Here is a 21,372-nt window from a genome sequence, read left to right on the forward strand (position 1 = left end):
CTCTTTTCAAAACATGACTTGATAAAGTAAGGCAAACTGGCGATAGTTCGCTTCTGACTGCCGTTCTCCTCTGGTCTGCTGGATGCAAACCTCCATGTACTCTGGTGTGCTAGTTGTGTACGGACTAATACGTCACATGAGGCCGATAGTCCGAACAATTGTTAAATCCTCGCTCCAATATCTCGTTTCAGCCCTTCCCCAAAATTTTGGGGCAACATTTAGTGATGACAACATCAATATTTACATCTGATAACTGTTTTTGAAAGCTAGATTCAATGCTAATACCTTTTCACTCTATTAAGCGTTTGTTTTTATATTTCCTCGACAGCAAAGATAACTGACGCGCGGACATTAAGCCTCTTTCAAATACGAACTTTGGTATTCGAAAGCAAACTGCAAAAATGCAAAGTAATGCAAATTTTGCAAAAATGCAAAGCAATGCAAACTTTGCATGCTATGCTTAGGTCTTCCATAAAGCGCTTAAATCAAAAGCTGAAAGTTGACATCAAAGTAGCCGCCAAAACTGCGCAAGACAAAAAGCATGCAACTGAAGGACATGTCTGGATATGAAGTGATGACAACACAGCGACGCAGGCAGCGTTCGTCACACGCTCGCTATCTCCCACCATTAGCCTGCCATCGCAGCGGCCAGCTCCCGCGTCCACCACCCCCGTGGTGCATGTAACCACAGTCGCGACGCAGTTGATTGCTCCGGCTCCGTCCAGCCCTCGCCTGCGGCTGATCGGGGAACATTCCACCCCTCCCCCCCCCTCCCCCCGCCGGCGCCCGCTGTCCGCCTGCTGCCGACCCCGCTCGGAGCAAGGTCAACCGGCGGCAGTTCCTCTACCGGCCGGCCACTCCCGTCCCATGGCGACCGATGGCGTCGCCGTTTTTGTAACGGGTGGCCAGTGCACGCGAGGGCACGCGAGGGGCCCGTCAGGCGGAGGGGCCCAGGGGACGCCGGCAGGACGACAGAGGGGTGCACCGGCGGACGTCTCTTATGCGCGCTGAGTGTAATACGACGTTGTTCAGGATGTGGTCATTTGAACGTAACGGAGTTCGCAGTACGTCGTCGTGGCATTTCATAACGTAGTGCGTGTTCTGTATTCATTTGTCTTTGTCTTCACGGTGGCGCATTGATGACGCATGCACTATTAAATGCATGACCAGATCACCCGCCTCGCTGCGGCGGAGAGACTGGGAGTTTCATGCACCGCAGGTCCTCCTCATCACTCACACCTGTCCCTCGACGTAAGGCCGTTGGCAGGAGGAGAACCGATCGACTGACCTTGCAGCACCGTAAACGAACTAGCGAAGCATAACAAAATGTCCTTCCTCGTCCGGGAAGCACGAACCATCCGCACCGCATGACACCCAGTGGCGGGGACTGACAACAGTGGCTTACATGATACAGCCGGACGCTGAATTACGCCGCAATGAAATCGTTCCGCGGTAAGCAATCGGTCAGTTGATTGCGACGCCGTTGGAGTTGGTTGCGGGCCGCACAGCATTGCTATTTGGCATTGTTCCACAAGACCTGAAAGGTTTCTGCTTAAAGAACAGCGCACTTCAAGTGTGTCTCGTGCCGCCCCGTCCGCCGCCTCAGACCCGCACCGCGTCCACAGGGGCAACGACGTCCTCTCCAAGTCCACCGACGCGCCGGTGCGCCTCTCCACGCTCTCGTCGTTCTCGTTCGGCAACACCGGCACGCGCTTCCCGCCGCGCCGCCCCGAGCCCGAGCCGCCCACGCGCTTCCCGCCGCGCGCGTCGCCGTCGACGTTCGTGGCATCGACACGCCGCTCGCTCTTCCCGTCGACGCCGGCGTCGGTGACGCGCCAGACGGTGGGCGCCGCGCCGACGCCGGCCGGTCCCGCTGAGCAGGCCCGCACCGAACCGGCGTATGTGGCCTACGTCAATGACACCATCTACGACGTGTACTACATCTACGATGACGACGATCTGGTGTACGATGATGACTATGAGAAGCCGGCGGCGGCGGCCGGCACTGGACGACCGGCCGAAACGACCACGGATAAAACGGTGAGAGGGAGAGGCCTGCTGGTGCTCGGTATCATCACCACTATACAGGCATGGAGAAGCACATAGCGCGGTAAGGACACGGAGAGTGCGACAATGGGAGAAGGAGACCACGAGCTTGATATTCGTGCGTTTAGTAACATGCGTGTTGTCAACGTATGCTGAACGGAAGGGTAGAGCTGTTTGTGATATTGGTCTTAAAGATAGCCGTCATTTATCTAGTTCGTTGTGCCAAAGAACACAAACTCGCAGATAAGAAATGGTAATTCACAAGCAGTGGGCTACAATTCTCGAGCTCGGCACTCGACTGGTGGCGCCACCTATGAACATATCGCGGATGTGTGCTGTCCTCTTGCGCATCGTTCTCAGCGCCCAACTTAACAGAATCGGCAATTTTTTCAAATGCCTTGTCTCCGGGGGTCAGCCTTCTGTGTGCGTGGCGCGCCCGGGTGGCTGGTGGTACCGGAGCCACCGGCACCGTGACCTGTTGGTGCCCGCGGGGTGACGTCATTGGTAACGGGCGTCCGTTGTGTCCGCCAGACGACCGTTGAGCCGGAAAGCAGCAGTAGCGCACCGACGACCACGCCACGGTGAGCACGGGCTCCTCCGGATCCGGACGCAGACCGTCCCGGCCGCTTCATGTCGCAGAGATGGAGTCAGGGATGGGAACCGCCTGTTACGTTTTTCAACGGTGATGGAGAAGTTTGAGGAGCCGTTGGAGAGTAAAATGTCATTGATACAATGCTGGTAAGAGGGTGTGTGTCAGTTGAAATGGGTCGCAAATTATAGCTCCTAATGCTAAGCTTGTTAATGTTTCTCGTCATGGTAGCTGAGTGCATTATCAGAAGACGAATGGCAACTGTCGTGTCAATTTTAGACGTGTTCGGACTCGACACAGACAGCGAACAAACACTACCAGAATCTCAAACCCAACCAATGAGCGTCGACGCCGACTGCGGCTGCCAACGGCAGCAGCAAAGTCCGGACGGGCCAGGTACACGCGATGCCTGATCCTGATAAACGCTGCTGGGCTTCACAGCTTCGTAACGGTGCCACCGCGCTAAAACGGCCGGCAGATTCAGAGCTGTCCCGGCCGGCACGCTTGTTATAATACACGCAACACACTGCTCTTCACGGAGGGAAGTCATAAGCAATGCCTCTGTCATGGTCTTGTGACCTAGCAACGTTTCTGGTGTGACACATGTGTTTATAGCCGGCCATCTTTTCGCTGATTCAAGCAGAGCCCCGTATAAGACGGGGCTCAGGCTGCTTCGCTGATTGCGCGGCAGCCTGTGGTCCCAGAAATTGCGAGCCACGAGCCACTGACGCACCGCATGTCGCATGAGCCGCTCCTTACACTCGACGGCACAAAGTCACGCACGAGGGTGCCACCACAGCAGCACAAGTCACTAGGTCACCACATGCCAGCCCGCACCAGCCGCACCAGTTGGAGATCATCTGCACCCAAGCCGAACAGTGCAGTGGCGGGAGGATTGAGTGTCGCTTTGCATGACTGTGCTACCTAATACGCCTGCTAATTTGATAGCGAGCCAGCTGATGATATGATGGTCTTTGAGTACATATCTGTGACTTGTATGCTATCAAATGTAGATTCAATAGCCTTTTAAGCCAAGAGAGATCATTACTCGGTTTCTTAGGGCGTTGTGTGGTCCAAAATGATACTCCTAGTGGCCTGCATATCTGAAATGAGTTTTGTGCCGAAAACACCCAGCCATCAGTATGCCAATAGCTTCTGGGGATACCGCGATATTGAGCATTGCCCAGGATATATTATGAGAAACTTGACGGTCCACGGCAATACCCACCACCACGTCGTGGCCGTGGGTTCACCTGTGACCATGGACACTGCCTTAAGCCTTAATATTTCTGATAACACGTACTGATTATCTCATATATCTCCGTTTGATCAGTTCATTCAATGGCCTGAAAGCTATTAAGCATAATAACTTAAAATGTCGAAAAACGTGAAGCTTGTGGCTTTTCTTGCTTACATCACAGATATCCGTTCCGGGCTATCCCCCAATTGCACTGTTATAACTTTCAGAAATTTCGAAATGTCTGAGAAGCATTTGAGCCACATGTTTTATACTTTTCATTGAACCGAACATTCCAAATAATGTGCGCAGAAGTGCTCCCATCTTGTCCGTATAAAGCATCCCGACCATCATGAGGCTAATGATGTATGGTATCTGCCTGGACAGCAACAATATAACTAAGATGTCCAGGAAATGGCGGCAGAAAGATCTATATTGTTGCACAGTTTTTGTTCTCGTAACCCCAAGCCTGTTTTGGCATACTCGGGGCAAATTAGTGGCCTGACTAAAACTTAAGTGCCAACAGCAGCATACTGCAGCCAACTTCAAAGGAAATTGGAAATAACCTTGCCGATAATATTGGCAGTGTACAGCTCTACACGCGATGCGGTGCGAGCTTTCACTATGCTGTAATTTGCTGCTACCATGGGCGTAGTTCCGCAGGTTGAGACGGGCTGAACTTGAAAACGTATTAAACCTAGCCAAAATTTCGAGAAACAAAAGTGCTGCTCTCCAAATTGGACCCCTTTTATCTTGAAGTGTGGGGGGCTGGAGTTCAAGTGGGGGTAGAGGTGAGGGTGGGGATGGGGTGGGGGCTGAACCCCCGAACTAAACCAGAGACTGGCTACTACCGTTTTCCTAACTGCGCGCGCAGTCTATCTAATGCCGTGCTTGCACTCGCAGACTCCGCGTGAGTTTGCATCTCTGAAGCCCTCCTGCAGGTGGAAATGCTTGCTAACGTCCTGTAGCATCGAATGTTTGTTAATGACAACCTCAACTTTAACATCGGCCCTCTCCCCGGCTGTCTGTTTGTCTGTTTGTCCACACGTCAGTTTAACCATCCGTGTGTCGGTGCGTCCAGCCGTTCGTCGTTGGTCTGCTCGTTGCTCGTTGTCGGTTGTTGCTGGTCCCCTGAGCGATGTGCACGCGCCTTTCTAGCGGTCGGCTGGCAACTGTGCGGCCCGCCAGTCGCCTGCGCCCCTCCCTGAGGCAGCGGATCGCCCGGCCGTCGGCGGCGGTACCCACCACCACCACCACCGCAACCACCACCACCACCTCCACCACCACCGCCACCACCACCACCGCCACCTCCACCACAACCACCACAACCACCACAACCACTCCCCGCAGAGCGCTGCTGCGTAACATCGTCAGGCCAAGGTTAGTAACAGGCCAGGCCCAGGTCAGTGCCAGTTCAGGCCAAGTTCAGTGCCAGGTCAGTGCCAGGGCGACCGCCGCGCAGCATTTGGAAAAGCTGAACTCTTTATTTCGCCGTGAATGCGATTACACTGCTCATCATCACGCCTCTGTTGTAACTTTCCGTTGCGGTTCTTTTTGGCACAGCCTGAGCAGATAATTAAAATAAAACTACGGGTTGCAACATTGGACACCCCAGGGCTCAGCTAAGGTCTTATAGAACTATTTGAAGGCGAAATCCATACTCGTCACATGGCACGTGCAGCCAGCGGGCTCCCAACAGGACAACATCGAATTCACTTATCCTGCTTTTCTCTCCGGGAGCGCTTCTCTTCCCATTTTTAGCTGAAAACTATCGCAAAACTGGATGAAGATAGCTTTTGCTGAGTTTGAGTATGTTACAGTACTGTATTCACGGCTTCAAAGAGGTGAGACAGCATCCCCAATCAGAGCGGAGCGTAACACAATGTTCACATTCCCGCACGGGGTCGCGTCCCACAGCGTACGTTGCTTACCCCATTGTTCAGTTTCAGTGTCCCGACCAGCCGCAAGTCGTCTACAGCCGACCTGGGCTCCACGCGCGGCACCACCCTGGGCTCCACGCGCGGCACCACGCTGGGTTCCGGACGTGGCACCACGCTGGGTTCCGTACGTGGCACCACGCTGGGCTCCACGCGCGGCACCACGCTGGGTTCCGGACGTGGCACCACGCTGGGCTCCACGCGCGGGTCCACTGTGGGCTCGACGCTCAGCTCCACACGCGGCTCGTCTCCGCTGAGTCCGTCGTCGCGCAGCCGCGCCTCATCCACGCTCGTGCCGGGCTCGAGTCGCGAGTCGGCGCGCTCTTCGTCCGAGGCGTCGGCGGCGAGTACGGCGCGCGGGCGGCAGACGTTCGTGCGGCCGAGCGCGCCGGCGGTGCCCGCCACGAGCAGCCGCCGCACGCCCAGCACCGGGCTCAAGTCGATCGACACGGGCAGCCCTCGCCGCACCTCCGGGTACGCCGGCCGGCGCCCCGGACCACCCCGCCGATGCCGGGAGGAGCGCTGGGAACTATGGATGACACGGACTCGGCCTTGGCCGGGCTGTCGACTGCCTCAGTCAATCAGCTGTCAACTGCCTCAGTCAATCAGCTGTCAACTGTCTCAGGCAATCTGCATCGAGGTCACTTGTTGTGTTTCAATGGTATTTTCTATTCGAGGGAAAATGTATGCTTCAGTTTTGCTCCATCTTTGAAGTTTACCTGTCGGTCACAAAGCATTGTGATGAGAGTGTTATGTTCAATTTTCGATCGCTGTTTTTTAGTTTCCTTCCACATTTCCAGCATCGTCTTCCCGAAGAAGACACAAAACTCAGTCGTTAGTATCAAGCCGAAGAAAATCAACGTATGGGGAAATCCTGCCAGCAGGTGCGTTCATAGGCTTACCCCATAAATACCAAATCAACCATTCAAAACCTTGCGGTGACTGTAGCTACTTTATGTCAAACAAGGATCGCCCATGCCTTCCTTCCGTAGACCAAGTCATGCATATTCGTGGTAGCATTCACCCTTCTTCCCTGCCACCCGCAAAGATAATGTCAAATGTATGCGCGGTAACATTCGGCTCCCAGCCCGCTGCTCCCCGGTGACAGGCCGCCGTGCGGCAGGCCGGCGCCGGTGTACCCACAGCCGGAGCCCGACCAGCCAGCCGAGCGCTGCGACGCTCGCTGCAAGCTGCCCGACTGCTCGTGCGGCGGCACCGCCACCCCCGGTACGTGGTCCGCTGTAGCTGTCTGCCGGCTGCTGCGGGGGGGGGGGGGGGGGGCGCTGGTCGGCTGTGGCCGGGACCTGCCAAGCCGACGTGCCCTGGCGGGTCAGTCACGGGCTCTTATTCGCCTCACGGTACAAAAGCAGGGCACCCAGGCAGGGTTTGATTTTGGGAAAAGTTGCAATTCGGTTCTAACTACAACGTGTTGAAACACTAGTACTGTGATCGTGCTAGTCTAGAAGATTGCATTGTACATTGGATGCAGGAGCAGGGGATGCATACGAGTAAGTTCCGTAGATGGACTGATGTGGTCCTCGGGTGTGTAATGCCCACAATGGGCTTCGTATTTCGTATGGCAAGCTTGCCACTCTCTTGCGGCTGATTCGTCACTCGTATTGTGTGCACTGTCCACTGAGCTCCCTGATCCAGCAATAGCGCGCCGTGTGAGCTTTCCCCTGTCCACCATCCCGCCGCTGACACCAGTGCCATTTTAGGCGGTCTTTACCCTGAGGAGGTGCCCCAGTTGGTTCTGCTCACGTTCGATGACGCCGTCAACGAGCTGAACAGGGGCCTGTATAAGGCCATGTTCGAGGAGGGTCGCACCAACCCCAACGGCTGTCCAATATCGGCCACATTCTACGTGTCACACGAGTGGACCGACTACGCGCACGTGCAGAACCTTTACGCCGACGGTCATGAGCTGGCGTCGCACTCGGTCTCGTAAGTGCAGGCCGCGGCTGCATGCGCATCTGTGCCCCTCCGCTGCGACCGATCTCGGTCTATCTCTCTCCCTCTCTGCGCCTCTCTGGCGACAGGTCGGACGGTGGCGCGACTCCACTGTCCGCTGTCCACTCAGCGCGGCAGCCGGTGTTGCTCCGCTCACGAGCGGCTCTCTGTCCGTCCGTCTGACGTCTCTCTGTCCGTCCGCTTGCAGTCTGTTCGTCCGTCTATCGTCCTCGTGCTGCATGTCGTTCGCGTTCTAACACGCAGCCCGCTGGCACGTAGCCGGCGCCTCCGCCCTGGCTCGGCATGCGCTGGTAAAGCAGCGGCTTATGAGCAGCCGACTCTGCATGCGGATAGCACGTGACTTCCACGCCGCCATTTTCTGCCTGCAACCTACGGTAACGAACTGGTCGCTGAGCGTAAGGGAATAAGGGAACCTTATGCTGAGAATTGGCATTTACAAGGCTTCTCCCAACTAAGTAAGCCGGGTGAGGCTACTCTCAACTAAGTAAGCCGGGAGAATGCAAATGCGACTAAGGCAGGCAAGTGTTTGGGAAAACCTGAGGATGTTTGGCATCGACGGCATTTGGAAAGTCCTGATGAAGACCATTCGCTGGAGGACGATGGACAATGTCATTTCTTCAGTCGTCTTTCCACTTCACTCATCCACTTCGTCCGCCGCAGTCGTCTTTCGTTTTCTCGCTGCAGCATTGGGTCCTCAACTGCGTTTGCAGCACGCCTGTGTTGCCTTCTTCGTGACTTCTTCATTGCGTTGGGCCGACGCTGTTATCCTGGAGCGCTCCTGAAGCATGTTCGATTATATGGTCAAATATCCGCTGTTGGAGGTCTACTTCACACGCAGCCTGGGGTGCGATCGTAGGCTGAACTCACTAGGCATAGTGCTCACTGATTCTGCAAAGAGGTTTTCTCAAGACAGATTTTTCTATCTCTTCCTTTATCACTCTAGGGCGCCGATAGTTCAGTGGCTAATGCGTCTGGGTTAAACACTGCGCGGAAAACCAGAGGTGCGGGGTTCGATTCCCCGCGGTCCCGCCTTTCCTGCCCCGGTGGGAGGCAGGCGATGCCATAATGCCTTACCAGCTAAGTGCGTCGTAAAGCCCCAATCACTCACCCCTGCATCACTCCGAAGTTCAATACTACAGCGTTGATTTTTTTCTCCTCAAAATTACGTCACCCAGTATCAGCTGGACCAAACGTGGATATTTGTGACCAATTTGATCTTTTGAAGGTCATACATTTCATCCCTAATGTCACATCTAAAAATTTTGGAAAGCCTACCTGTTCCTATTTTCCCAATTTAAGCGTCTTGTTTAGTTCTTGATATACCCGGGCGGATCAATGCGGCAATCACATTCGCCCCTTTAACCTGACGTGTGTGTGTGTGTGTGTGTGTGTGTGTGTGTGTGTGTGTGTGTGTGTGTGTGTGTGTGTGTGTGTGTGTGTGTGTGTGTGTGTGTGTGTGTGTGTGTGTGTGTGTGTGTGTGTGTGTGTGTGTGTGTGTGTGTGTGTGTGTGTGTGTGTGTGTGTGTGTGTGTGTGTGTGTGTGTGTGTGTGTGTGTGTGTGTGTGTGTGTGTGTGTGTGTGTGTGTGTGTGTGTGTGTGTGTGTGTGTTGTTTGCTCTTTACGTGCACTGAGCTGTTGGGGCTTGGTAGCGTCGCCTGCCTCTTACCCTGGCAGGAAGGCCGGGCACCGCCGGGGGTTGAACCCCATACCTCTCGTTTACCAGATGCGCAGCTTAGCCACAAATCTACTGGGCCACCCTCGACCTGATATGACCTGCCGCAGGTTTCATGTGACCATGTGCACCAGAAGCTATCTGATCGGGCTTGCTAAGAGCTATCCAACGTCGTGCTCCGCATTGTCGTAGCGTGATTAGTTCGTAAGATGATGGGCGGGGTCTATGCCACTCTGATCACTTTGACCTGATCTGACCTGTCAAAAATCGCGCCCACCATAGCTTAGTCACATCCGTCTCATGCAGAAATTTTCTATGGCGATTTTCTCCATAGCTATAGCTTGCTTAGATTCCGATATATTGGCTGCCTCTGAGTCCTCCCTCGTCGGGCAAAGGTGAAAAACTCCGGAAGGACGAAGAGTATCTTGCGACCAGGCGTCAGAATACTCCTTTTAGGATATTTCAATATATTACTAGCCTGTCCATTCAGTAGCAAGATTTCTTCTAACGCATATTGGTTTGCGTACTCACTTTGTGCAATTTTCGGATGAGCTTCCACTTGATTTTCTGCATTCCTCGCTTTCACAGTGCTGCCTGGATTGAGCTCCACTCAAGCCACGGCATGTGTTGCACGTGTTGCTTCGGTTAACACAAGTCTCACGTCGTCTCCGGTGCCCATCCGCCGAAATGTCTGACTACTCACCGTTTCTACCCCTTTCTGTCCCATTTCCGGATACACTCAATGAGCGTCTCCGCTGCCGGCTGATCTGCTTGGGCCCGACCTCGTGACCTCCGTCCCTGACCCTGCCCGCCCGCCTGGCTCTGTCGGCTCGCTGCGCTGACCTTTGCGTGACCTCGCCCAGGCGCCATCGAGGCCAAGGCCACCCCCCAGCTTGTGCTGCTAACCTTCGACGATTCCATCAACGACATCAACCGCGAGCTGTACGCCGAGATGTTCGAGACGGGCCGTAAGAACCCCAACGGCTGCCCCATATCGGCCACGTTCTATGTGTCGCACGAGTGGACCGACTACAAGCAGGTGCAGAACCTGTACGCTGACGGCCACGAAATCGCCTCACACTCCATCAGGTGAGCGGCCGCGTTTGCTCACCGCTCACCGCTCACCGCCACGGTGAGGGTGGTGACCAGGCCTGGACCAGGTGAAAAGACCTGGTTGCTGCGCCGTGCGGCTGGCCCGGGCTGCCTCTGATGCAGAGAGGAGCGGGTCAGGTGACCTCGTGATCGGCGGAGAAATTACTTACTGGGAATAACGACCACACACACGCGCGACCACGCAAATTCAAGAGCATAGGTCTAGCAGGGGTCTTTGATGTCGTGGATTTAATGCAGTCCTTGGGGTGGAACGTTGGTGGAATTAAAAACAATTACGTCGACAGGGATGCAGAGCCGGTTGGAAAGCAGTCAGGTCTGTATAACTTATCCAACAAAACAGTGTATGAAACGGAAGGCAATGTGTGAGAAAGATGATCAGACTGAGTGGACTCTTGGGATCTCGCCTGCGCGAGAAATTCATAAAGTTAAATTTGTCGGCGGCTTGAGCAGCTTGCACTCTGAGGGACATCACAGGGAACCTGTGCCAAATATGGCTCACCGTGTCGGATCGCCGAGCTCTAACATGCTTGTGCAAGGTGAGCAGCGTATGACAGGAAAACACCATCGAATATTAAATCAAGTGCTATGGCTGAGATCGAATCAGCATGCTGCTAGACAACATAGTGTCATTAAGCTCTTTAGTAAACGACGCCATTGATGCTTGCTAGCTTGACGCATGTGAATGTTTTATCGTGGCTCAGGTTTGTTCTCTATCTGTTGCTTGTCCTCTTGCATGCAGACGTTTTTGTTGTTTAATATATGCCATGTAGTCCGCTTTTCACAAATACCACTAACGGCCTGCGTTTGCGGTATTTGTGGTATAGATACCAGTTACCACCTAGAATAGATTGAAGAAAGTGGTGTCTGCCAAGCTGTCTAATCCATTAAAGTAATGCATGTAACATTCAAATTCACCGGGGTACTTATATCATTTTGAACAATTTTGCATTCTAAGGTGGAAGTATAGAAAGCGAAATAGTACGGAAGTCCGCCGGGTGACTTTCTTGTTTTTCCAACGGTAGGCTTTGTTAGAATAGCAAAAACATCCTTGGGCACAAGACGCAAGCAGTCTTCAAAAGGCATGGACCCAGCGCGCCATCACTGATCTTTGAGGTGCAGCCTCTGACGTGGACGTGGCCGGCTTCCAGTCACAGTTTCGGGGAGCAGTTTTCGACGTCCAAGTGGGAGGACGAGATCGCCGGACAGCGAGAGATCATGGCCGCGTACGGCGGCGTCCGGCTGGAGGACATTAGGGGCATGCGCGCCCCCTTCCTCTCGGTGAGTTAGTACACAGCATCCCCTTTCCTCTCGGTGAGTTGGCACACAGCGCCCCCTTCCTCTCGGTGGTTCGGTACACAGCGCCTTTTCTTCTCGGTGAGTTGGTAAATAGCACTCCCTTCCTCTCGGTGAGTTGGTACACAGCGCTCCTCTCCTCTCGGTGAGTTGGCACGCAGCGCTCCCTTCCTTTCGGTGAGTTGGCACGCAGCACCGCTCGGCGAGCCCTCCGGCGTCAGCTCACTGGCAGGTTTTTCGCCAGGAGCGGCCAGCCTTATCCGGTCATGACAGTGACATATGTTGTGTCGTTACGAGGTGAAATGGACACCCACCATAGTGTCACAAGACTCTTTGATGCCTCGAAGATGTGTGATGATACTCCGTAAAAGCATCATACACAGAGGCGACTTGGTCGACTCTGCACGGGGTCTATTTCCTAAAGATTTAATCCAAACCTTTTGAATGGATGGATTTCTAAGATTAGAGCTCGCGCTAAGCAGTGCTTGTAGTGAGCCTTAAGCCCGTACCATCCGATCGCGCAAGTCCAGGGCAACGGCAGAATTTGGTGGCAAAAGTTTAACGTGTCGCGCTGGTCGGCACGGTCCGCCCTACCCTCTAACGTCAACTGATATTTACCGCGGCCGCTGCCACTGGGCACAGGCCACACCTGTCAAGAGCGAGTTGGGACTATTCAGACTACCTCTGCGTAAAAGAACCCCTTGGTGCTTCTCAAAGAGCATAGGAAACCAATCTAAAGAACACCATGCGGACGACGATTTGATACCCCTGCGCAGGGTCTTTGATTTCTTTTTCGTCAAAAGTCCCCTGGATGCTCTTTTAAGGGTGTATGAATCCTTTCACGAGAAAGCACCACACAGACGGGTGTTTTGACCAACTCTGCTCAGGTTTTTTTTTTCATGGCACCCAGTACGGTTCAGAAGTTATATTTGAAACACGGAAAGCAGTATTCTAACTCCCAGACGTTCCTAGCTCAACCGACCACTGGAAAACTCCCATAGAAGACAGGATGCGGCAACTGCCCACTGCGGGTGTCAGCTGCTCATATATGACGTCACGGCTGGTGTGCAACAGTATCGCTGATCACAACATATGCGATCCTATGCAACGGCCGAATGCTTTCAGATTGGCGGCAACCGGATGTTCAAGATGTTGTACAACAACAACTTCACGTACGACTCGTCAATGCCGGTGTACGAGAACAACCCGCCGAGCTGGCCGTACACGCTGGACTACCAGATCCACCACGACTGCATGATCCCGCCCTGCCCCAACAAGGCCTATCCAGGTCAGAGCGGTGCGGCTCATCACTGCCGGACAAGCCAGTATTTCGTAAAGGCATGATCATGAGGCATTAATGCTCCTGCGACGAAGGTACGGTATTCAGACATCTACGACGAAAACGTTCAACGTTGTGGTACATATATATGTAACTGTTCGAGGATTCGACCGATGTCTTTCCCACTTCAACCAGGCATTTCATTTAGAGAAGTCTGCCACGCGGCAACCAGGTAGCCAGGAACTAAGGTACGAAGTCGTCACAGGTGTCACAACGGCAGCTCTGTTGAAGGCTGGTGGGCCATGCCAGGGTCAAGATCATGCTGTACATGGAATGTGGTGCCGATTGTGATGGGGCAGGGCCCGGGTGGCGCCCGCTGCTTCACGGCGATCTCACCTGACCTTACAGGAGTGTGGGAGGTGCCGATGGTGATGTGGCAGGACCTGAGTGGCGGCCGCTGCTCAATGGTGGACGCCTGCACAGCTCCAGACACGGCTGAGGGCGTCTACAAGATGATGATCAAGAACTTTGAGCGTCACTACACCAGTAACAGGTGACTGGGAATGTCGAGGGAGCTCTCAGGAACCAATGCTACGGGATTAGAAGGCAAGGGAGGACGTGATGCGCAACAGCGAAAGGCTGGAATTTCGCACGCAGCGCAAGGAGCCGCGCTGCACAACCGAGACCCCCGTTTGGTTCTATCTAGATCTGCTGAAAAGCCATCATCCAGGCATCTCGAAACCACTAATTTGTCACAATCCTGATCTGAATCATCTTATGGAAATGATTGCACCAGTAACATATTAATCAAAGACAAGAGCCTGTCTTCTTCCCACACTAAAGCAGGTGATGGGGCTGGAGACAGCGCGACTGTGGTGCTGGCGGCCCCAGCGCGGCTATGGTGCTCGCGACACCAGCGCCGTTGTGGTGCTAATGGCACCAGCGCGGCTGTGGTGTTGGCGGCACCAGTGCGGCTGTGGCGCTCGTGGCACCAGCGCGGCTGTGGTGCTGGCGGTACCAGCGCGGCTATGGTGTTGGCGGCACCAGCGCGGCTGTGGTGCTGGCAGCACCGGCGCGGTTGTGGTGCTCGCGGCACCAGTGCGAGCTGTGGTGCTCGTGGCACCAGCGCGGCTGTGGTGCTCGCGGCACCGGCGCGGCTGTAATGCTGGCAGCACACGCGCCGGGGTGCACCGCTGACACCGGCCGGCCGGCGCCGCAGGGCCGTGTTCCCGCTGTACTTCCACGCCGCCTGGATGACGACCGAGCACCACCGCGAGGGTTTCATGGCCTTCCTCGACACCATCAGCAAGATGGAGGACGTGTGGCTGGTCACTAACTGGCAGGCTATTCAGTGGGTCCGCGATCCGCAGCCGCTTAGCACCGTCAACAGCTTCAAGCCGTTCGGCTGCGACTACCCGGTACGGTTTGGGGGGGAGCGGGAACGAGAGTGCGGCGCAGGCTGCTAGGGTGCTGTTCTATTGTGATGATCTTGTCACGCCTGACATTATTTGTAACTACTTGCCTACCAATGACTATATATATATATATATATATATATATATATATATATATATGCATTTGTGTGTGTGTGTGAATATATGGATATATAGATCCATATGCATATATATATATATATATATATATATATATATATATATATATATATATATATGCACATATGTGATACCAGCGAGCAGCATACCTCAGGTCAAAGATGCCCGTTTTTTTTTGCCACCACGGAAAACAGGCTAAGATAGGTAAGGTATTGCTCTTCTACAATGAGCAAGCTGACAGCATATAAACTGTGCTTTTGCTTTTGTTATTTTGACACATCTTGAATAACTTAGATGCGTCGTAGCAAGTCATTTTTAAGAACACACCCTCAAGGTTCCGTGACATTCTGCGTGGGTTCATGTTGGCTTGTATTCCGCGGCGTTCCTGGTTTGGGAGTGGCGATACCGTTGGTTAACAGCTTGTTTCTCCGCACAGATAAGTTGTCATTCTGCTGGCCTGCTAAAATGTTCCCTTATTGCTGGATTTTCGTGTGTTGGCATTATACTGCCTTATTAAACACATGGTGTCCAGCCATGTCTACTTGCGTATGATTTCAGATGGCACCATCTAAAATGTGTCGTGGTTGTGCCAACCTTGTTCTGACGGCTCCAAAGCATGCATGGTTTCCGTACGTTCAGAAGGTAGCTGTTTCCAGACGCCGCAGTTTGTTTTGGGTGTCACGAAGAGTGAATGTTTCTAGGATGGGTGGTGTTGGTGTTGGACGCGAATATTCAGCTGTCCATCGTCTCATTCCAGGAGCGCCAGCGCTGCACCAAGGCCAAAAAGTGCAACCTGTGGCACAAGTCGGGGGTACGCTATATGACCACGTGTCAGCCTTGCCCCGACAAGTATCCCTGGACGGGGGCGACGGGCGTCAGCCGGTCCTGAGTCGGCGTCAGCCGGTCCTGAACTGGTCTGCGTCGACCGCGAGCTGACCCAGCTGTCTGCTGAGGCGTCTCCGGAGTGGGCCCGGAGTCTGTCAGGCCCACCGCTGTCAGCGCATTATCTCTCTCGCTCCCGCCGCTCGAGCCCAGCTGCCGCTCCCGCCCCTGGCTCCTAGCTGCCCTGGGCACCGGAGCCGGCTGCCGGGCCGACGCACACCTGTCGGCACATGGTGGCAGCTCCGGCACGCGCGGGCCCCGCCGGCGGCTCGAGGGGCGCGCATTTATTGGGCACGGAGACGTGTGTGTTTGTTGATTGTGGCACTGTCTTCGGCGCCGGTGTGATGTGCGTCAGATGATGCGGGATTGTTTATCGCTTGGGTGGGTGGCAGTGTGGTTGGGGTGTCGATCCATGGGCCTTCGACTGACTGCGGCCGCATACTGCTGACTGGTTGACGTTACTCTTTGTCTTAACTTTTGGTAGCAGGGTGAGCGCGTGCTTTACCTGGGGTGCAGGCTACGGGGCGGATAGCAGGGCGCGAGGTTGATTACGCGTCTGGGTATCGGGAAACTTCCACACCTGCACTTGGTTCAGTGCCAAGTGGTAGCACCCGTAGCCGGACTACAGGTGTGCAAGCGTCCGAGTGACGGGGTGCGAGGGACCGGAGTGACGGGGTGCGAGGGACCGGAGTATCGGGGTGCGAGGGACCGGGGAGTGCGAGCGACCGGAGTGACGGGGTGCGAGGGACTGGGGAGTGCGAGCGACCGGAGTGACGGGGTGCGAGGGGCCGGGGAGTGCGAGCGACCGGAGTATCGGGGTGCGAGGGACTGGGGAGTGCGAGCGACCAGAGTGGCGGAGTGTGAAGGACCGGGGAGTGCAGGGGACCGGAGTGACCGGGTGCGGGACTTCGGGGTGTGCGAGCGACCGGAGTGACCGGGTGCGCAGCTACGGGGCGTGCGAGCCTGACCGCTCGTGTAACGCGGAGCAGGCTCGCACTCTGCGGCTGAGTGTTGTAAGGAGACAGGGCAGACAGATAGTGAGACATTGCCGCACACTTCTCGTGGAACACTAGGGCGCAGCTGTGCCAAGGTCGCGTGCAGTTCAGGTCACTGAACTTATGAAGGTAGAGTGCCAATTTTCGTGATACTGCCCGAGTTGGAGTTAGCGCAGTTACCACCGTAGTTGGCCTGTTGTTCTAGCTTGTGGCAGCCGAGCTGGGGGGGGGGGGGGGGGGGGGGGGGGGGCGGGGGGGGGGAGGGCGAATAGGGCTTTTTTCTTTTTTGTGCGTTCAAGACCTTCGCAGCAGTCTGTGTTCTTTGCAACTGTACGCGTCTGTTACCCGCACACAAGAACTTGTTTCAACTCACCGACTGCGTATTTGGAGGGCTAGAAACGGAAGTGTATGGTCAATCATTGTATCAATACATTCGACATTATGTAGATATATCGCTAGATGAGACCTAGCATGCGTGAGACAAGAATACAATAGCAGTATTAATGGCTTTTTCAGTGTCGGTATGGAATGCACTGTCGACAGTTCGGACTGTTGGCAGTTTTCTGACCTGCGTGTCAGTTACATGCTGCAGCGGGATCCGTGTGAAGTGTCACGCCGGGGCGACCCACACTGTAGCATCACACGGCAGACCAGTGACAACGGCCAGGGCTTCACAAAGATCGGCTTCCCACGTCTGCACCAATAAGTAAAGAGCGGGCAAAATATGCTCATATAACGAAAACCGTTGGAAAACTAAAAGATCTGTTTAGCGATCGTCACTTTACCAGTACATGCTATTGTTGACTTCCGTAAACAAACTTCCGTTTTAGAAGCAAAGGGCGCGAACAAAATTATCACGTGTTTTATGACAAGATACTAGCATGAGGAACGCGTCGTAGGCATCTTTCACCTGCGCAGAACATTACCCACTAATATGTGTCAAATCGCACGCGGAAATGTTGACATACATACGATCGCATATCGCCAAGATATTGTTTGTGACGCGAGGATATCTCATTAATGCAATATTTATCCTTTCAATTTCACACGCTTTCGAGAGGCTTATACCACCTAGAAAGCTTACATTGTAATCTAAACTTATTATGTTACCCTTACTAATGTAAAGAACCTATCGAGGCACACATACAAGTATACACATATGCATGCATTCACACATGGCCACAGCAACCCTCATAAATATCCAAACACTTCTTGTGTTAAGTCTGGGTAAGCCAGACACTCGGGGAGAACAGGTCTGAGGGCCAAATGTTTCTTATGAATGGCATAACGAAACTCCGTTCGATCGATTTGGCACACTTTCAATGCGTTAAAACAGGCTATGAAAGCAAGTCATATAATATCTAGAAGCAACGATGTACGAACAAATCCCAAAACACGCTCATCACTATTTTAATGTGCACTTGAGGGTGGCCAGCGCCAGGCTTTCATCTTGACGGATGATCTGTCTGCAATTCTGTGTCTTACCGACAGCATTGACATCTGTAATTGAAAAGTAAGGTGGATTTACTGCTGCATCCATATGCACTCGTAACTCATGCATTATATACGCATACCTACCACACGATTTATGTATATAATATATATATATATATATATATATATATATATATATATATGTCAGTCCTCTCCTCATGGCCATTTCTTGAGTTTGTTTGAATAATCTGTGTCCAAAACGGATGTGGTTGTTAAAGCAGTACTCCAGAAGTCTCTGTATGTTTTGAAGCGACAGTTCTAGGATGGCGATTGCCAGGAACGGAACGAGCTGGGCGAATTTCAACGAACTTCACAGTATCATCGTAGGATCCGATCTGATTTATTAACATATTTATAGTAGCTCGTAGCGCACGTCGAGAAGCTGCCACATGCTGACGCAAATATCTCTTACGCCTACAATCGTACACGACATGGTTACAAAAACCTTGTAACTTCTGCTCACAGAGGAGCCCACAATATAACGCGTAAATTACTGTTTGTGGCATGCAGCATCAAACAACTCAACATAACAACGTTGACAACGCATCTAGCCAGGTTAAGACGCATCCCTGTTTTGGAAGGCCACCACATGCCGTTATTGTCAGCCGCCCGTGCGCGCTGCGCGCCTTTCCCCAGTTCGTTACACCAGGGCCTGCGGCTGGCCTCAGTCGGTTTCCTCGACAGTGGGGCCCTGCGGCTGGCCGCCACCCTGCGCCATCTTGGTCATGATCGGCCGACACTTATCCTGCAGCTCCTTGTACTGGTGCTCGAACTCGTCCTTCTCGGCCAGCGAGTTCTCGTCGAGCCACTTGAGCGTGGCGGCCACGGCGTCCTTGACGAGCTGCCGGTCCGACTCGGACACCTTGGCGCCCGCCTCCTCCACCGCCTGGCGCGCAGAGAATGCGTAGCTCTCCAGCTGGTTGCGCGCTGCTACGCGCTCGCGCTGCTTGTCGTCTTCCTCGCGGTACTTCTCCGCCTCGGCCAGCATGCGCTCGATCTCCGCCTTGCTCAGGCGGCCCTTGTCGTTGGTGATGGTGATCTTATTGGTGCGGCCGGTCGACTTGTCCTCAGCGCTGACGTTCAGGATGCCGTTGGAGTCGACGTCGAAGGTGACCTCGATCTGGGGAACACCGCGGGGCGACGGCGGGATGCCGGTAAGCTCGAACTTGCCGAGCAGGTTGTTGTCCTTGGTCATGGCACGCTCGCCCTCGTACACCTGGATGCTGACCGCTGGCTGGTTGTCAGAGTACGTGGTGAAGGTCTGCTGCTGCTTGCAGGGGATCCGGCTGTTGCGCTCAATCAGCTTGGTCATGACGCCACCGGCTGTTTCGATGCCGAGCGAGAGCGGCGCCACGTCCACAAGCAGCACGTCCTGGATCTCCGAGCTGGTGTCTCCGCCAAGGATGGCCGCCTGCACTGCCGCGCCGTACGCCACCGCCTCGTCTGGGTTGATGCTCAGGTTCAAGGTCTTGCCGTTGAAGAAGTCCTGCAGCAACTTCTGGATCTTGGGGATGCGCGTGGAGCCACCGACCATGACGATCTCGTGGATGGCGGCCTTCTCCAGCTTGGCGTCGCGCAGCGCCTTCTCCACCGGCTCCAGCGTGCTGCGGAACAAGTCGCTGTTGAGCTCCTCAAAGCGGGCGCGCGTCACCTTGGTGTAGAAGTCGATGCCTTCGAACAGAGCGTCGATCTCGATGTTGGCCTCGGTGCTGCTCGACAGTGTGCGCTTGGCACGCTCGCAGGCAGTGCGCAGCCGCCGGATGGCGCGCGCGTTGCCCGTCATGTCCTTCTTGTGCTTGCGCTTAAACTCCTCGACCAGGTGCTGCACCAGCTTGTTGTCAAAGTCCTCGCCGCCGAGGTGCGTGTCGCCGGCGGTGGAACGAACCTCGAACATGGAGCCGTCAGCGATGGCCAGGATCGAGACGTCGAATGTGCCGCCGCCCAGATCGTAGATGAGCACGTTCTTTTCGCCACTCAGCTTCTTGTCCAGGCCGTAGGCGAGAGCGGCAGCTGTCGGCTCGTTGATGATGCGCACGACGTTGAGGCCGGCGATCATGCCGGCGTCCTTTGTCGCCTGGCGCTGTGAGTCGTTGAAGTAGGCAGGCACCGTGATGACGGCGTCCTTGATGTTCTTGCCAAGATAGGCCTCAGCAGTCTCCTTCATCTTGGTCAGAACCATCGAGCTGATCTCCTCCGGCGTGAACTGCTTCATCTCGCCCTTGTATTCCACCTGGATCTTGGGCTTGCCTCCGTCGTTGAGGACTGCGAACGGCCAGTTCTTCATGTCCTGTTGGATCTTGGGATCGTCGAAGCGGCGCCCGATCAAACGCTTGGCGTCGAACACTGTGTTCTTGGGGTTCATGGCCACCTGACCTTTGGCCGCGTCTCCGATCAGACGCTCCGTGTCGGTGAAGCCCACATAGCTGGGCGTGGTCCTGTTGCCCTGGTCGTTGGCGATGATCTCCACCTTGCCGTGCTGGAACACCCCCACGCAGGAATAGGTCGTGCCCAGGTCGATGCCGATCGTCGTCGACTTTGCCATGTCGGACTCCCTACAGTTCCAGGTCACCAGACGCGGACAGCACCCCACGGCAGCAGCGGACCTGCACGGATGGCGGGAGCGGTGTCTGATCACCGTCGGCGGCCCGCGGCGGCTTATAACCGGCACGTCTCTACGCTACCCCGCCAAGCTTCCAGCGGGTTCTCAGGTGACGTCACTGGCTGGCTCCGGCGCCACCACTGGCCGGTGTGCGGGGCGTGTGACGTCATGCGTCGATGGCCGACGGGCCGCGGGCTATTTCGGTCGGCTGAGTAACGCGTTTGCTTTACAAAACGGCGTGCCAAGAGCAGCGCGGCCGGGATCGCCGCGACTCTTTCCGAAGGTACGGCTGGGTGCCGAATGTCTGCTTTCTGGATGGTTCGACGGGTTGGCAGGGGCGCGTTCGTCATCCCTTATACCGCACTGATCTGTGTGGCATGAGCTCTTGCTAGATCACTACCCCTGGAGTGGCGCGATCATAACACAGCTAGCATGCGGCGACACATTCTTGGCAAGGCCACAATGCAGTTTTGATATAGACAGACGCGATAATCAGGGCGCACGCTCGTCACGAAAAGACAGGACCTCTTTTGACAGGTTAGGCCCAGTCCGCACGTAGTGAATTTCTCTTAAATTCCATGTTGATGTCGATCCCCCCCCCCCCCCCCCGTCCTCTCAATCCTTCTCGAAGTATTCCACGCCAATGTGGCCATTCTTCGGCTCAGGTTGACTACCGCATTGAAAATTGAAATAGGTTTATATAAAAAATTAT

The 21,372-nt window shown here is 54.6% G+C and overlaps 2 protein-coding genes across 2 annotated transcripts in view; one reads left to right on the top strand and one right to left on the bottom strand.

The window, feature by feature from the left end:
- LOC119103119 (mucin-19) overlaps nt 1-16,791 on the top strand; it is a 58,155-nt gene extending 41,364 nt beyond the window's left edge. Inside the window, exons 7-19 of the mRNA XM_037226571.1 lie at nt 1,626-2,040; nt 2,578-2,627; nt 2,915-3,031; nt 5,031-5,252; nt 5,816-6,283; nt 6,610-6,693; nt 6,933-7,036; nt 10,316-10,541; nt 11,714-11,843; nt 12,984-13,146; nt 13,546-13,690; nt 14,357-14,555; nt 15,448-16,791. Coding sequence (XP_037082466.1) covers nt 1,626-2,040; nt 2,578-2,627; nt 2,915-3,031; nt 5,031-5,252; nt 5,816-6,283; nt 6,610-6,693; nt 6,933-7,036; nt 10,316-10,541; nt 11,714-11,843; nt 12,984-13,146; nt 13,546-13,690; nt 14,357-14,555; nt 15,448-15,579 — 2,455 coding nt within the window. The 3' untranslated portion in view covers nt 15,580-16,791. The remainder of the gene's footprint in view (nt 1-1,625; nt 2,041-2,577; nt 2,628-2,914; nt 3,032-5,030; nt 5,253-5,815; nt 6,284-6,609; nt 6,694-6,932; nt 7,037-10,315; nt 10,542-11,713; nt 11,844-12,983; nt 13,147-13,545; nt 13,691-14,356; nt 14,556-15,447) is intronic.
- A 1,402-nt stretch (nt 16,792-18,193) lies between these two features.
- LOC119103385 (heat shock protein 70 B2) lies at nt 18,194-20,706 on the bottom strand. Its single transcript, XM_037226905.1, has one exon. It carries the CDS (start codon nt 20,601-20,603, stop codon nt 18,726-18,728), a length of 1,878 nt encoding a protein of 625 aa, XP_037082800.1. The 5' UTR covers nt 20,604-20,706; the 3' UTR covers nt 18,194-18,725.
- Between the last annotated feature and the right edge of the window lie 666 nt (nt 20,707-21,372).

Source organism: Pollicipes pollicipes, unplaced genomic scaffold (assembly GCF_011947565.3).
Source record: "Pollicipes pollicipes isolate AB1234 unplaced genomic scaffold, Ppol_2.1 Scaffold_5724;HRSCAF=6776_pilon_pilon_pilon, whole genome shotgun sequence".
NCBI lineage: Eukaryota > Metazoa > Arthropoda > Thecostraca > Pollicipedomorpha > Pollicipedidae > Pollicipes > Pollicipes pollicipes.

Bases quoted from the DNA above. Each gene is read 5' to 3' on its own strand.
- LOC119103385 (XM_037226905.1), bottom strand. From the start codon at position 20,603: ATGGCAAAGTCGACGACGATCGGCATCGACCTGGGCACGACCTATTCC.